This window comes from Pogona vitticeps, chromosome 13 (genome assembly GCF_051106095.1).
Source record: "Pogona vitticeps strain Pit_001003342236 chromosome 13, PviZW2.1, whole genome shotgun sequence".
NCBI classification, from domain to species: Eukaryota; Metazoa; Chordata; class Lepidosauria; order Squamata; family Agamidae; genus Pogona; species Pogona vitticeps.
Window position 1 is genome coordinate 7,280,809 of NC_135795.1, and position 15,158 is coordinate 7,295,966.

The 15,158-nt window shown below is 43.4% G+C and overlaps 1 protein-coding gene across 4 annotated transcripts in view; it reads left to right on the forward strand.

Annotated features, from left to right (window-relative positions):
- The window catches only part of CRAMP1 (cramped chromatin regulator 1), a 52,806-nt gene that overhangs the window by 23,030 nt on the left and 14,618 nt on the right, over window positions 1-15,158 (forward strand). For all 4 annotated transcript variants that reach the window (XM_020813115.3, XM_020813113.3, XM_020813112.3 and 1 more), the window contains exons 8-13: window positions 1,164-1,287; window positions 2,702-2,783; window positions 3,283-4,554; window positions 7,089-7,263; window positions 8,116-8,297; window positions 10,699-10,773. In XM_020813115.3, the coding sequence (XP_020668774.3) occupies window positions 1,164-1,287; window positions 2,702-2,783; window positions 3,283-4,554; window positions 7,089-7,263; window positions 8,116-8,297; window positions 10,699-10,773 (1,910 nt within the window). The remainder of the gene's footprint in view (window positions 1-1,163; window positions 1,288-2,701; window positions 2,784-3,282; window positions 4,555-7,088; window positions 7,264-8,115; window positions 8,298-10,698; window positions 10,774-15,158) is intronic.

A 15,158-nucleotide genomic window follows, 5' to 3' on the forward strand; every position in this document is an offset into this window, starting at 1 on the left:
CAAGTTGCCAGACGTGGATCAAGAGGAAGCAGAATAAGTAAATGGGTCTTCACTTTCCTAAAGGATCCTGTGTCAGTTTTAGTGCTTGCGAGATTGTCCGTAGATCCACAGCCAACTTTTCTCAGTGTGCCATTTGGGTCATGGGAACTGGTCTTTTGTGACAGCAAACTCCACCTACTGTTAAAAAAAAAGCACAGAAACCCTGAAATATTTCTCATGACTGCATTTCAAAAAAATCATCATTATTCTTACTAATGTTGTTAATAGAAAATCTGCTGTCTCTTGCTCCTTTCCATCTCTTGCTCTCTTCCCAAAAGGGATTCCCCATGTTCCGTTCCAACAGTGGTGGTTTGGGGAAACCTTTTTCCTCACCTCCATTTCCCTCCTGAAGGGTTGAGAAGGGTTTCTTCTCTCCTGGGCCCTGTCTGTCCCCACAGCTTCTGGCCCTGCAAGTCCATAGACGTAAGCGGAGCCCCCCCTTATGAATCCACGTACATGGGCCATCGGGCTGCGCCATCTTGTTTGGTTTTTCTTGCTCTGCTCCTTGGCCCTCCTCCTCCTCCAGCAGGCAGGAGAAGCTCCGCATTCCCCATCCCTGGACTTTGGGTTTCCAGGAGCCACACTCACCTCACGGGAGGGGGGGACAAGTCCTGCTTCCGTTCCCATGACTCTGCCCAACCCTAAATTTTTTGTTGCCACCGTGGGCTTTTTGTACTGAACTGCTGTTGCCAATTTCCCCCAAAAAACACCTTCTTGAAGAAGGTTTGGGTGGTGTGGGTACCCCCAGAGAGATGTCCCAAAGAACTTGGTAAAAGTGCTCGTTGAGGGCACAAGGGGACATCTTGAAACAAAAATATTTTTTCAGCTCTTATTTGATGCTGGTAGGCTGCTTGTGGGGCATTGGGGCCTCACGCACCCCACAGGCTCCCTACGGCCCACTCCTACTCTGTAATAAAGAGGTATGTAGGACTCTCTGTTTTGGTCTAGAGAATCTCTGGTTTTTATTGACAAACTTGCAGCCAAGGAAGATTAGAAGATTAGTCTCCTTAGCCTGCTTCTCTTGACACACTGGAAAAGCATTTCAGCATTTCAAATTGCCTAACAGTTGGCATCTGGATTTCAAGCAGATTCAAACATTTTCTTTGCTTCTTCTTTTTTGGCAGGCATTAGTGATGAGGAGGATCAGAAGCCTGTCCGTCTTCCACTGAAGGTTCCAGTTGAGCTGCAGCCACGGAATAACCATGCATGGGCCCGTGTGCAGAGCCTGGCCCAGAATCCACGTCTCAGGTATTCCAAAGCAAGACTCTTGGTATATTTGGGTAGGTGGCTACACAATCTCTAGTTAACACTTGGTAAATTCAAAGATTGGTCCAATGCAAAATTAATACATGTATTAATTAAAGGTTGTGACCTGACATCTCCAGAGCCTACGTTTAAGAGCTGTGTGTCAGGGTGTCTTGCATCACCAGCAATTAGCAGATTTAGTCAAGGTTTTTAGGACCAATTGTAGCATCCAGTATAAATGGAACAAAGTTTTCTCCTCAATAAACCACAGCTTTATATTCATAAATATAGTGGACCGTAGAAACCAAAACTATCCGTCACAGGTTGGACAAAACAGAACAGTCCCCTTCTTCCTTCCAACCTGGTATACATACTGGCCAGCTTTAAATTATTATAAGTAACATCTAAGAATTCCTTTTACTGTATTGATTCACTGAATATATTGAAGATTGGTGGAGATGCTGAAATGCTGGTACTTAGATATGAGTAAAAACGGTAACTGCAGACCCTGCCATTCAGCAGAATTTGGCAAATTATATCAAGCCATCAGCTTATCGAATGAGAGAACCGCATTGTCTTGACCAGTCATTTGATCCAGAACGAAGATTCCCTATATCTACCCTATCTTTTGCAAAATATCTTTTCCCCAATTTTCAAATTTGGATTCTCCTGTAAGATTAATTTAGCATTAGAGAATGGATGAACTAATTTGCATTAGAGACCTCTCACTGCTAAAACTGCAGGGGGATTAAAACTAACTCCAGTGTATTTAGATTCTGATATTGTCTGCTTAGAGGTGATAAAGCAGGAGATTTGAGCTCTCCCCAAGACAGAATGTTTAGCAGTTTGAAAACACTGCATCAGTTCACGGATGTCAGCAAGAAAGCCTAATGGTCTAACATTAGGAAAAATGTTGTGTTCTCTTTAAGGAAATGCATGGTAATGAGGAATTCCGTATGAATGTCTGAAACACAGTGTTAATGCTATTTAAATATTTGCAAGGTATATAGAAAGGAATTATTGCAAGAACATGCATTTCCCAAGTTATAATGCCCCAAGATTTTATCAGGGCAGCCAGTGATCTGCACAGGCCACGGCCAATAAAATTCCCCTTCATTTTTCATTTCCTGCCAGAATATGAGTAAAAATTACTTCCATATTCTGAATGTTTGTGATAGTGCTTGCATATGATAGGTTTTTCATTAGTGCAAATGGTATACACACACACACACACACACTGTTTCCAGTGAATTGGAAGTTAGGGAGTATAAGAGGTACATGATTGTGTATGTGTGTGTGAGAGAGGTGGGGTGTGGTGTCTGTTTTGGTTAGCGTACACTGTTGTCTTTTCATCACATTGCCAGTGGGCATCATTTGCTAACTCCTGCAACCTGTTCTTCCTTGTATGGCTTACCAGAATGATTGTAGAGCTACATCGCAAGGTGTCCAGCCTCATCGAGTTCCTGAAACAGAAATGGGCTCTGCACGAAGTGCGCATCGTATCCTTTTTTATTGTTGAGATGTTCCAACTCCTTTTTATATGATTTTGTGTTGTGGGGCTGTCTGTTTATAGAATTGCTCTGTATTAAATATTCCAGAGCCGAGTCCAATCAAATTAAAAACCAATACAGGAGAATGTTACAATGAAAGCAAATGAATAAATATTCATGATTCATGGATTAAATCATGTCTGACATTATCTTTGGAGAAGTATATCACATAAGAGGTACCATGGTCATTCTTGAAGCAGCTGGTGTTTGTCTGTGTCTGCCCCACTGTTACTTTTAGAGCCAGTGGTATGTTTCTGCATCAGGAGTGAGCCAAGCCTGGCCCCAAAGCCATTGGGAAATTGGTTTTTTGAAACTTACCCATGTTGCTCTAAATCGCCGCATGTTCATTCATTTTAAAGGATCTCCATCCATTGGTTTGGAAGATGATTAGAAAGAGGCATCCTCTCCGACTTTCTTTTTGATGTGTTCCTTAATAGGCTGTGTTTAGCGCAAAACACTTGCAGAAAGGCAGGTACAAGACTTGAGGAATTCCGAAATGAGTGACATCTACCCAGAGGAGAAAGCAATGCTCCATCTCTTCCCTGGCGAGAACTGCACAATTACACCCCTCCCTGGGGTTGCCCGAGTTGTACACTCCAAAGCTTTCTGTACAGTGCATTGGCAAGAATCTGGCCGCTGCAAGCAGAATACAAAAGACTCTCATTTGCTGCCCCCTGCCCAAATTTTAGGTATACAAAGTGGTCAGGGAACAGCCAGGGGACAGGTGAAATACCCCCGGGGAGGGACGGAAGTCAAGGGTGGAACCAGGACGGAGGTTGCAAGCGAAGGAAGTCGAAACAACCCGTCAACCTTGGATGCCACAGCAAATGCTGAAGACTGTTCGCCAGAGGCTGAGCTTCTAGAGCTAGCCTCCCCAAACTCCAGTGTGGCGAACAGTCTTGATAAATTGTCCTTTGGGCTTCAGGACCCCCATAGGGTGCTCGAAAGGCCGGTTGCCCCAGACTGTTTGACTGAGGGTAGGGAGGTGGTTGAGTTGGCAGCTAGGCCAGCCTCTGGCAGTGCAAGTTGTGACTGTGGCCGTATCCCCCCTGATTTGGAGGAGCTCTCTCTGCTTGACCCCTTTCCCCGGTACATGAAGTCCTGCCAGGACCTTATTGTCCCCGAGAAGTGTCTTTGCACACACAGAATGAACAGGAAAGATTTTGCCTTTTCAGCGAGATCCCCTCCTGGGACTTTGTTGTCTGTCCCCCCAGAGACTGGCAGCCAAAATCCTGCACAGCCAACAAGGTGTGTGGCGGCAGTGGCCAGCTGCGTCCCATCTGGCTCTGAAACTCAGGCCCTCCACGCCTGTGGGCCACAAGCAGAGCCGGGTGCTAAGGAGATTCCCAATGCAGTGATGGAGGACTCTCAGGAGAAGCTCAACACCCCCTTACTGCCACCACCTCTGCCACCTCAGGGACAATTGGTCACAAAATCCCTCAAGGATGACCCAAGCCGCCTTGCACAACAGGTCAGAGAGGAGGGATGGAGCCTGCGGACCTCCGAGAGCCTTACCTTGGCCGAAGTCTACCTCATGATGGGCAAGCCGAACAAGTTGCAGCTCGAGTACGATTGGCTGTCTGTCTTGGGGCCAGAAACCCAGGAGTCGGGGGAACAGGTGCCTGAATCAAGATCTGTCCCTCCTCCAGCCACCTGCCACAAGCAGAAGCTCCTCAACTGCCTCTTGAAACTCATCTCTACAGAAGTGAACCCCAAACCAGTAAGTATAATCTGGACATTTGCTTAGAGCCAGGTCAGAGCCAGCCCAAGACATTTTGTGGACATTTGAACTCTAGCTTTGGGATAACGCTCCCCCAAAGCATTTTCAAAAGAGAAGATTCCGTTGCCCATACTTTTCCCGAAGAGAACAGAGGACCAACCAGTAGGAAGGTTCTTAGCAGATGTGCCTTTAAGGATGGTGCGGTTGTGAGAACACTCTTCTCTGAAGATCTTTAAACCAGATAGGCTCATGGGGTCCTTAAGATACTCCAGACCTAAGATTGTATAGGGCTTTACGGGTCATAACCAAGACTTTGAATTCAGCCAGTAACCACTGGCCTAATTCAAAGCATTGAATTAGACCGTTAACCACTGGAGTTGTTGTAACAAAAGATTTACATTCTCTCTGCAACACACCCCAGTCAGCAGCATTTTTGCCTGGTTTCTGAACACCCTTCAAAGGTGATCCTAACAGTAATCCAGTAAGAATGTACTAAGGCATGTATCATTATGGCCAAATCCGATGTTGCCCGGAGTGGGCAAAGCAGGCATATTAGCTTTCACTGTGTAAATGTATTCCTGGCTGACACGGAACCCGGAGCGTCCAACTTCAAAGTTGAGTCCAGGAATATACCCAAGCTGTGAACATGAGCTTTCAGGGAGAGCATAAACTTATTTAGCACAGGCTGATTCCTTTTCCCTTCAGCTGACCAGAAGTACCTTTCTGCCTGGGTTAAGCTTTGGTTTATTCAAAGTCATCCACTTCATTATTGGCAGAAGACATTGGTTTAGAATCTAAACAGCTGTCTTAGAATTAAATGGAAGAGAGAAATTGAGTTGGGTGTTATCACCATATTGGGGGTGTGGACCCATCAAATGCTAGACAACCTCTCCCAGTGTGCTTCATGCATATTTCATTTATATGCTATATTGTATGGAGGACAGAACTGAACCCTGAGAAAAACGATGGGCTAAACCCAAGTGTATTGAACAGGAATTCCCCAGCCTCAACTTGGGAGCATCCCCGTCTAGAAAGGACCAGAGCCACTGTCAAACAGTGCCTTCCAGGCCCATCCCAGAGAGGTGATCCAGAGGGATATCTGTTGAAAGCAGACAAGAGGTCTAGCAGGACTAGCTAGGATGCACTTCTGCCGTCTAGTTCCTGACACAGATTATTTACCAAGGTAATCAAAGATGTCTCAGTCACAAAATCAGGCCTTACAGCCAAATTGAATTACATATCTAGGTAATGCTTCTTACGTAGGAACATCTAGAACCAAGAAGCCATTACATGCTCAACTCCATAGGAGTGGACAGTCAAGAGCTAACACATCTACCAGCCTGGCCATTTTCTTACTGCAGTTTGGTGCTTTCAATAGAATCATCTGCTACAATAATAGGAAACTATAAAAGGACTGTCAACAATCCCTCTAATCAACCCCCATAGAGACATCAAGTTCCAATTATGGTGGTGCCCCGCATGACGATGATAATCCGTTCCGTGAAAATCGCTGTTTAGTGAAATCATCATGCGAAAACCATTTCCCCATTGGAGTGCATTGAAACCCGTTTAATGTGTTCCAGTGGGGAAAAATTGTCATCGTTTTCCGAAGATTGCCCATAGGAAAGCTGTTTTGCGAACCGCCAATCAGCCATTTTAAATTGTTATATTGCGAAAAACGGGCCTGAAAACACCCGTTTTGCGAAGATCGCCCATAGGGAAGCCATTTAGGGAAACTGCCAATCAGCTGTTTTAAATCGTCGTATTGCAAAAAAACAGTCCACGAAGCACGGACCAAATGTCGTCCAGCGAAATTCCCCCACAGGAATAACTGTTTTGCGGATTTGTCGTTTTGAGGGGTAATCCTCTTGCGAGGTACCACTGTAGTCCAAAGCCTACCATATTTCACCATACCCTGATCACTCACTCATTCTTATGGCCTAATAGTAGTGCTTCATAGACGAATACCGTAGTAGGGTTGGTCTTTCTTTCAACCACAAGAGCTGTGTCTCTGGGATGGTGTGGAAGAAATTTAAAAATTTTTAATATGCCCTCTCCGGTTGGGATCTGCAGAATAATTTCTCTCACTCATATATAAATATGTATGTTTGTCTTTCATCTCAGAATTATATTAAATATAAATGACAGGAATGGAAATCTTAGAGAAAGAGGAGAAATATTAATAATTAATGTACTGCAAATATATTGAAGGAGAAAATGTTGCCAGTGCCTGTAAATGAACATGATAAGCCAGGGTGGGCAATGTCCAGAGGTTTGAGGAACCACATGTGAGGTTACGCATTGGCTTTCGTGCTTTAACGGCGAGTAGAACCTAGATCTCTGAAGTTCTAGTCCAGACTCTTAAACACTACCCTCCCCTGGTTGCTATATATTGCTGCATCTGTAATATGTGGGAATTTTTTCAGGTATACAAGGAGAGAGGAAAGTGATGGTGCATGGTTTGCATAGATACCTTTTCCCCTCATGGTTTTTTTTCTTAAGCAAAAATTGAGATTTAACTATTTACTCCACAGACCCCTGAAATGAACTCTGTTGCAACATCCCCCATCAAGCCCACTCAAGAGGAGCATGCTCTGACACCTCCTGGGAAAGTGATCGCCATCAGCACTAGGAGTCCAGGCTGTGCACGCAACCAACCTGCCCTTCACAAGAAGTCCTTTTCCCCCAATGCCACTTCCACCTCCTCAGGTGAGTCCATCATTGAAATAAGTGGCAATTCTGCAAGCACATTGAAAACAGTGCAGTAATAACTAGAAGCCAACATGGATCTGACAAGAACAAATCCTGCCACACTGATCTTATCTCCCTCTTTGATTGGGTAACCCCCTTTAGACGGAGGGAATGCTGTAGTGTAGACGTGTCCTAGAGTTGGACACAACTGGACTAAATGTCAAGGGGTACCTTGACCTTACAGTGTTTACAGTAACTCATCCAGAGAGCACTGATGCGCGTGCAGCCTGAATAGCACCCCACTTCAAGTTAGCGGGTTAAATCAGAATTTTTCTATTGCTGTGACTTGAGCCATTTTTACTAAATGCCACAGCATGTTCGTTTTACAGACGTTTTCAGCAGAGGGACGTAAAAGGGTGACATTTTCATTCGGTAGCAGGCACAAAGCTGAAATGTCATTGCTGCTACTAACGCCATCTTGTTGCAAAGCATAGCAAAACAGAGGTGAGATCTGGCACTCCTTTCAGGGCATGTCTTATAGTTGGACCACAAATGAACTATTTAAAGGGCTGAGAGGCATGTTAGCTAGTTACAGATGGCTCTCAAAATCTCACTGGGTTGCATGGCAGGCATGTAATTGGAAGGCTGTATTTCTTGCCATTAACTGCCAGCACATTCTGTAAATGAGAATCACTTGTTTGTAATCCAGGACTTATCTCCAACGAATTACTTCAAAATTTACAAAACAAAACATACTACCTTCCTTATGGAAGCAGCCCTTTGGCTCCAGTAGTTTCCAAAGCTCTGACTATACTTCCCACAAGATTAATGCTCATCTTTTGTTTTGTTTTTCTAATTGTACCCTACCAGGTTTGAGAAATTCCTCTAGACCGCTCTTGGTGTCTGGCCCTTCAGGTTCTGGAAGTGTCGATGCAGATGGTGGCCTGTTTGCCGTTCCCACGACTCTCCCACCTAACAGCAGGCACGGAAAGCTTTTCTTTCAAAGTAAAGAAACGGAGCTCTCGTTCCGGCAGCGCTTGGACACGATCAGTGTAAGTTTAGCCTGGTGAAGGTCACATCCTTTACGTCGTAGGCATGAACGCTAATAAAACATCCAACCATCTTCCCCAAAGCCACATTAGACTAGTAGGGATGTTGGAAAGCCTTTGAGTCTGAGCCCCAAATCCGAGTCTTTGGTCTTGAGTCTGAAGTTCCGAGTCCCAAGCCCAAAGTTTTGAGTCCTTATTAAAAACAAGCTTTTTTCCAAATTGCGCATTGAGTCCGAGTCATTGGGGGGGGGGGGAATGAGTGGAGTTCAAGTCGAGTCACTAATGCAGATTAAATCCAACTTGACATCGAGTTCCATGACTCGAATCCCCATATCCCTGTAGACTAGTGTCTTGAAGTGCTCCATCTTTCTACGCTGTTTTTGAGACATTGTTTTTCTTCCTTTTTGCAAATGTCTGCGCACTTTTCTTAATATACACATTTTCAGCACATCAAATATGAAAGTATTTTGATGCTTTTTTGTATACATTTTTGCTGTTTTTATATATTTTTTAATGTGTGCATGGTTTTATTTATATTTGTTCCTCCAGAACATAGCACAAGTCTTGCATATGAATAGATCACTAAGAGAAAATTGAACATTGTCTTGCATGCAGTGGGTCATGGGTGGTTAGGAATGAATTCTTTGTTGTAATTTTTTATTGTTTTATTTATTTGCTGTCAGCCACCCAGAGTAGTCTATGACTAGATGGGCGGGGTATAATAAAATAAATAAATAAATAAATAAATAAAATAAAATAAAATAAAATAAAATAAATAATATAAATATTTGTGAAGAATCTTGGCTCTCGTGAAATTCTTTTTTATTCTTAAGTGAATGAAATGCTTTCCTTCCGCAAGGCAGGCAAAAACCTTTCTCTTTAGGCAAGCTTCCTCTCAATGCCTGGCTGACTGAGTAGGATTTTTAAATGAATTGTTCTGCCCTACTTCTTTGAATGTGCTTTTGATGTTTCTTTTGATTACCTTTTATAGTGTGGTATTTGCTTGATCTTTTTTAGCATTTGTATACTCACTGTTTTTAGCTTTAAATAGTATCCTTTAGAGATGGGCACGAAACCGCTGGTTCAGCGTTTTGTGCTAGTTTGTTTTTTTGGCCGAGCAAGTGTTCAGCGATTCCCAGCCCCTCCTGGAGGGGGCAGCGCCTGGAGGAGGCGGAGCAGGCAAGCTGGAGCACTGACTGAGTGGGCGCCTGCTGGAGGAGGCGAGGCTGGGAATCGCTGAAAATGTGTATATTAAGAAAAGTGCATAGACATTTGCAAAAAGGAAGAAAAACAATGTCTCAAAAACAGCGTAGAAAGATGGAGCACTTCAAGACACTAGTCTACAGAGATGGGGATTCTAGTCATGGGACTCTATGTCAAATTGGATTTAATTTGCATCGACTTGAACTCCACTCATTTTTGGCCGCTAAACAAACTAGCAGTTTGTTCCAATCTGTAGTGTCATTTAATGATATAAGCCACCTTGGGTCCTTTTAAAGGAAAAAGGTGGACTGAATGAATAAATGAATTAATTAATTAATGCAAGATCTGAGTGACAGTTCCAGACCAATAGGAAACAGTATGCATTAAGTCAGGGGTGTCCAACCTTTCACCTTCCCTGGGCCACATTAGAAGATGAAAATTTGGTTTGGGCCGCACATACATTTGGTTTGGGCCGCATGGGGGGGGCAGCCCTAGCCGTCCTCCACAGCCCCGCTCCAAGTGCGCTTACCGGCAGCTGCGATCTCAGACAGCAGAGGCTGCCAGCTTTGACTCCGGTGGCTTTATGTGGCTGGGAGGGGGTCCACCTATTGATGGGGATGGCGCAATGAAGTCACGCAGCCCCCTGTCCCCTCCCCTCCTTCCTTCCTTCCCTCTCTCCCCCTCTACTGTTGTGACATTCCGATCACAAGCACCAGCAGTGTATCTTGAAACTTTGGAATTTCTTTACAAATAAAAAATTGCACTGGGCCGCATTACGAGCTGACCTGGGCCACAAGCCTGCATTAAGTGATGTTATCCACTCACTTGTATCCTGTTTCTTCACTGTTTACCATTAGTGGAGGATGGTACACTGCTGCCCTTCCATTCAGTACAAAGGCAGGGCCATGTAAGCTTGAAAAAGCTTCCTCTCTTCGGGTAGTAGAAGCCCCTACGAGAAAAAGTTATGTTCCTCTCTGCTCTTGAGCAGCACAGTTTCTTAGAACTCCTCTTCTCTCTGTTCTGAGATGAATACATTGGATCCTCCCTGGCTTGGACGCTGGAGGGGTGGAACTATAGGGTGGCAGCACTGGAAGAGAGAAGCACATGAATGAATGAAATATACCTCTGTCCAGACAGAGCTGCTGGAAATTTCTTCCTGGTGGCTGTGTTATGAACTATGTTTTTTTTTTTCCCTTTCCAGATGCAATCTGATTTCTTCTTGCCAAAGCCAAGGAAGCTACGTAGTAGACATCTACGGAAACCTCTAGTAGTACAGGTCAGAAGGACTGACTAATGGAAATATATCTCTTGCATGTTGAGTAGGCTCATCAACGGTTGCTTTATGACTCTTCCCCCTCTTCTCGTAAACGTAGACAGATCTAATTAATTTTCCACCCATGTAGACCTTTCTGCTTTCTACTATGCAGCCTTTGCTAGGAATACATAAGACTGGCTGTTCCCAAGGAGAGAGAGGTCAGAACTGTAAGATGACAAACTGGACCAGAGTGCTGTTCCTCACTGCATCTTTAAATTGAATGTAGCCTACGAAAACAATTAATTTTTAGTAAGAGTGGTAGAAAAATAACAGAGTATGTCTGAGAGCACACACAGCAGCAAAGAAAAGCCATAAAAATACAGACTACTGAAATCGGGACACTCTAAGGATGAAGTAGACATGTCCCTCAAGCTTTTAAAGAAAAGCTATAAAGCATTAAATTCGAAACAAATAATTACTGACATATATAATGACCCAGGAAAGGAATGATAACAATGGAGTTGGAAGGGGCCGAGAAGGCTATTGAGTCCAATTCTCTGCTCAGTGCAGGGATCCAAATTAAAGCAGATCTGATGCAAGGTTGCCTGCTTTTCTCGTGAATGCCTCCAACGATCACCACCCTTTGCAGGTCATTGTTTCCATTTTCATACTGCTCTAACAGTTAAGACGTTTTTCCTGATATTCAGCCTAAATCTGGCTTCCTGGCGCTTGAGCCCATTCTGACATGTCCTGCACTCTGGGATGATGGAGAACAGACCCAAAAACTTGGCTCACCATGGAACAGGATGCTAAAGCATCAGGACAATCCCTTCACTCATGCATAAACCCTATTTTATAAAATCAAGAATATCAGTTTTTTTTACTTCTTACTTTAGAATACTTGTACAAGAATCCGTCCCTTCCAATACATCCATGAATATCATTTTTGCACTATCCATTATTTTATTCCCCTGCCAAACTTAACTGATATGAGGAACTACCAGAACTGTTAGCATTCATCCATGGAAATAAGAAATAAGTTTTAAAACGTCTGGGGAAAATGTAGATGAAACCATTGACCAAAAAACATGCTCCATGGTCCACGGTAACAACTTAAATCCTCTTCAGACGAAATAAGCAAGCTTGACATAAAAACAGATCACCACTAGTATGCAATATGCAACACTGAGCGCAATTTAACCAAAATGCTGGAGGTGAAGTGAGGACATGGGATCATATTAACACATTAGACTTACACAGTTGTTAATACATTTTAAAAGGTTTTCAGTAAAATCTTAAATCAGCCTATTGGTTAGAGTATTCATATACGAATACAAATATCCCCATGTAGCTGAACATAAGGAGGATCCAGCCCCCGGGGCCAGACTGTCCACTTACACATCCTGCTGCGACACTGATCCCGCTCATCTTTCCGATCGCGCCAGGAGATCTACCCGCTCGGTTGGCCACTCCAGGCAGGGGGAGGGAAGATGAGTCTCCCCACATGGTTGCCGAGTGGCCAGCCAAGCAGGAAGAGCTCAACGCTCAGGGCGCAATTGGAAGGATGAGCGGGACCAGCACTGAGCAGGATGCGTAAGTGGACGGTCCAGCCTCAGGGGCTAAACCCTTGTTAAATCCAGCTGCGCAGGGATATTCGTATACAAATATGAATACCCCCATCTCTACTATTGATTAATCAGCAATAAAACCAGCATTGCTGCTTTTATTTGATAATGAAAATACACATTTATCTCTAAAGAAAGGTTGATATTTATGATGGCAGCAGACAGATAAGTCTCAACAAGAACTGGGCAGAGAACATATCTTTTCGCATCACTTTGCTTGCACAAGAAATTAATGTAATAGCCCTATACTTACTTTACTCTTCGACATCTTTCTTGGAAGCAGGAATATATATTGAACATTTCCAACCTCAGACCTGTTGTTTCATTTTCCATATCCGTTGGCATACACATCTTAGGATTTTGACAGATTTGGTCTCTGTTGCCTGGAATAGTTCTCTCGGTATCCCATCTATCTTTAGAGAAAGAATTTTTCCAAGTGCTTTTAGACCCACTTTCACTTCATGTTCTAAAACAGCTGGTTCTTCAACACAGAACTCTTCTTCAAAGGAATCTGTCATCCGTGCATCCCTTCATAATATTACTTCCTATATTGTTCCCACCTTATTTTATTCAGGTCAGAGAGTATGTTCTTTGATTGATCTTTCGGCAGTCTTAAGTTTAAATTTCCCTTTGATTTCTTGGATGCTTTTTAAGTCTCTTGTTTTTTCCTCTTTTGTTGTTCTTTTCTGTGGGTCTTCTTCATCTCGACTTCAGATTCACCAGAAATGTTATTTGAATTTAGACACTATGATTCTTTTAACCTTCCTTTTGAGCTTTACTCTAGTTTTCAGTAATAACAGTTCATTGTCAGTACCACAGTCTGTTCCTGGTCATCTTAGGGCAGAGAGAACACTGTTGTACTTCCAATTTTATTTGATTTCTGTATTGCCCATCTGGCAATGTCTGCGCAAACAGTTTTCTCTTGAGCTTCCTGAAGCACATGTTTGCAATGAATGGATTATTCACTTCACACAGTTCTGTGAGTCAGCCTCTTGCTTTCTTTATTTCTGACTTTCAGGCCAAAATGTCCAAAAACATTTGGCCCTCCTTTGTTTCCTACTTCTGTGTTTTAGTCACCCGTGTTTATCAGCACAGCCTATTTCGATGTGTTATAATCCCCTAGTCTATTTTGGTTTGCTTACATCAATTCAAATGGTCAATTTCTTGCTTTATGGCATCAGGTTCATACTTCTCACATTACATGTTCCAGTTGTATTATCATGCAGCATCATACTAGCCTTTCACCTTCTTTCACCATGTCAGCCACTAGATGTCTTTTTGGCTTTAGTCTAGTTGCTTCATTAGCGACAGTGCTATTTGTACCTGTCCTTTGCTCTTCTCCAGTACCTGATTGAGTGCCTTCTGACTTGGGAGCCTCATCTTCCAGCAGCATCTCGTTTTCATTTTGGAATGTCTCTCGTCATACGGTTTTCTAGGTAAGAAATACTCACCAGTGATTTACTATTTCTGCCTGACCTCAATCCTGGGGAAAATTCTGGAACAGATTATTAAGTAGTCACAATGCAGGCACTTAGACAAAGCAGTAATAACTAGAAGTGAGCCCAGATTTGTCAAGAACAAATCCTGCCAGACTAATCTGATCTGAGCTTTTGATCAGATTACCTCCCTGATAGACAGAGGGAATGCTGTAGACATAGTATATCTTGATTTCAGCAAAGCTTGTGGCAAAGTGCCCCACGATATCCTGATTAGCAAGCTAAGTAGGTGTGGGCTGGATAGAACAAGTGTCAGGTGAGTGCACAGCTGGCTATAGAATCATATTCAGACGGTGATGATTAATGGCTCCTTATCAAACTGGGAGGAGTTAACAATGCCCCAAGGCTCAGTCCTGGACCCATTGTTCTTCAACATTGTTCTTAATGGCCTGGAACAGGGATATAGGGAATGCTAATCAGGTTTTCAGATAACACAAAACTGGGTGGAATAGCTAATACCCTGAAAGACAGAGACAAAATTCAAAATGATCTAGATAGACTTGAGCACTGGGCTGAAAACAACAGAATGAAATCCAACAGTGATAAGTGCAAAGTACTACACCTCAGAAAAAGAAACCAAATACACATTTAAAAGATGGGGGATACCTGGCTCAGCAACACTACGAGTGAGAAGGATCTTGGAGCCATGATGCGGTTACAAAAAAGGCAAATGCCATTTTAGGCTGCATTAGTAGGTACTCGTTCCCCTTTATTCAGCACTGGCTAGGCCTCATGTTGAGTACTGTGTTCAGTTCTGGACACCACACTTCAAGAAGGATGCTGACAAAGAAATTCAGAGGAGGGCAACAAGAATGATTAAGGGGCTGGAAACCAAGCCCTATGAAGAAAGATTGAAATAACAGGGCATGTTTGTTTAGTCTTGAGAAAAGAAGACTGAAATAAGATATGGTAGCACTTTTCAAATACGTGAAAGGTAGTCGTACAGAGGAGGGGCAAGATCTGTTCTCGTTCCACTCAGATTGCAGGACATGCAGCAATGAGTTCAAATTACAGGAAGCCAGATTTCGGTTGAATATCAGTAAAACGTCCTTACCGTTAGAGCAGTGAAACCAATTATCTCGAGAGGTGGTGAGGGCTCCAATTCTGGATGCATTCAATAGAAATGTAAACAACCACCTGGCAGATATCCTTCAATTTGTATTCCTGCATTGACCAGGGGGTTGGACTCAATGGCCTTGTAGTCCCCTTCCAACTTGATGATTCTATGATTTCACCTCGGGTGATCCTACCAGATGACCAGACTCACGATGGAGTCTAGCCTCAT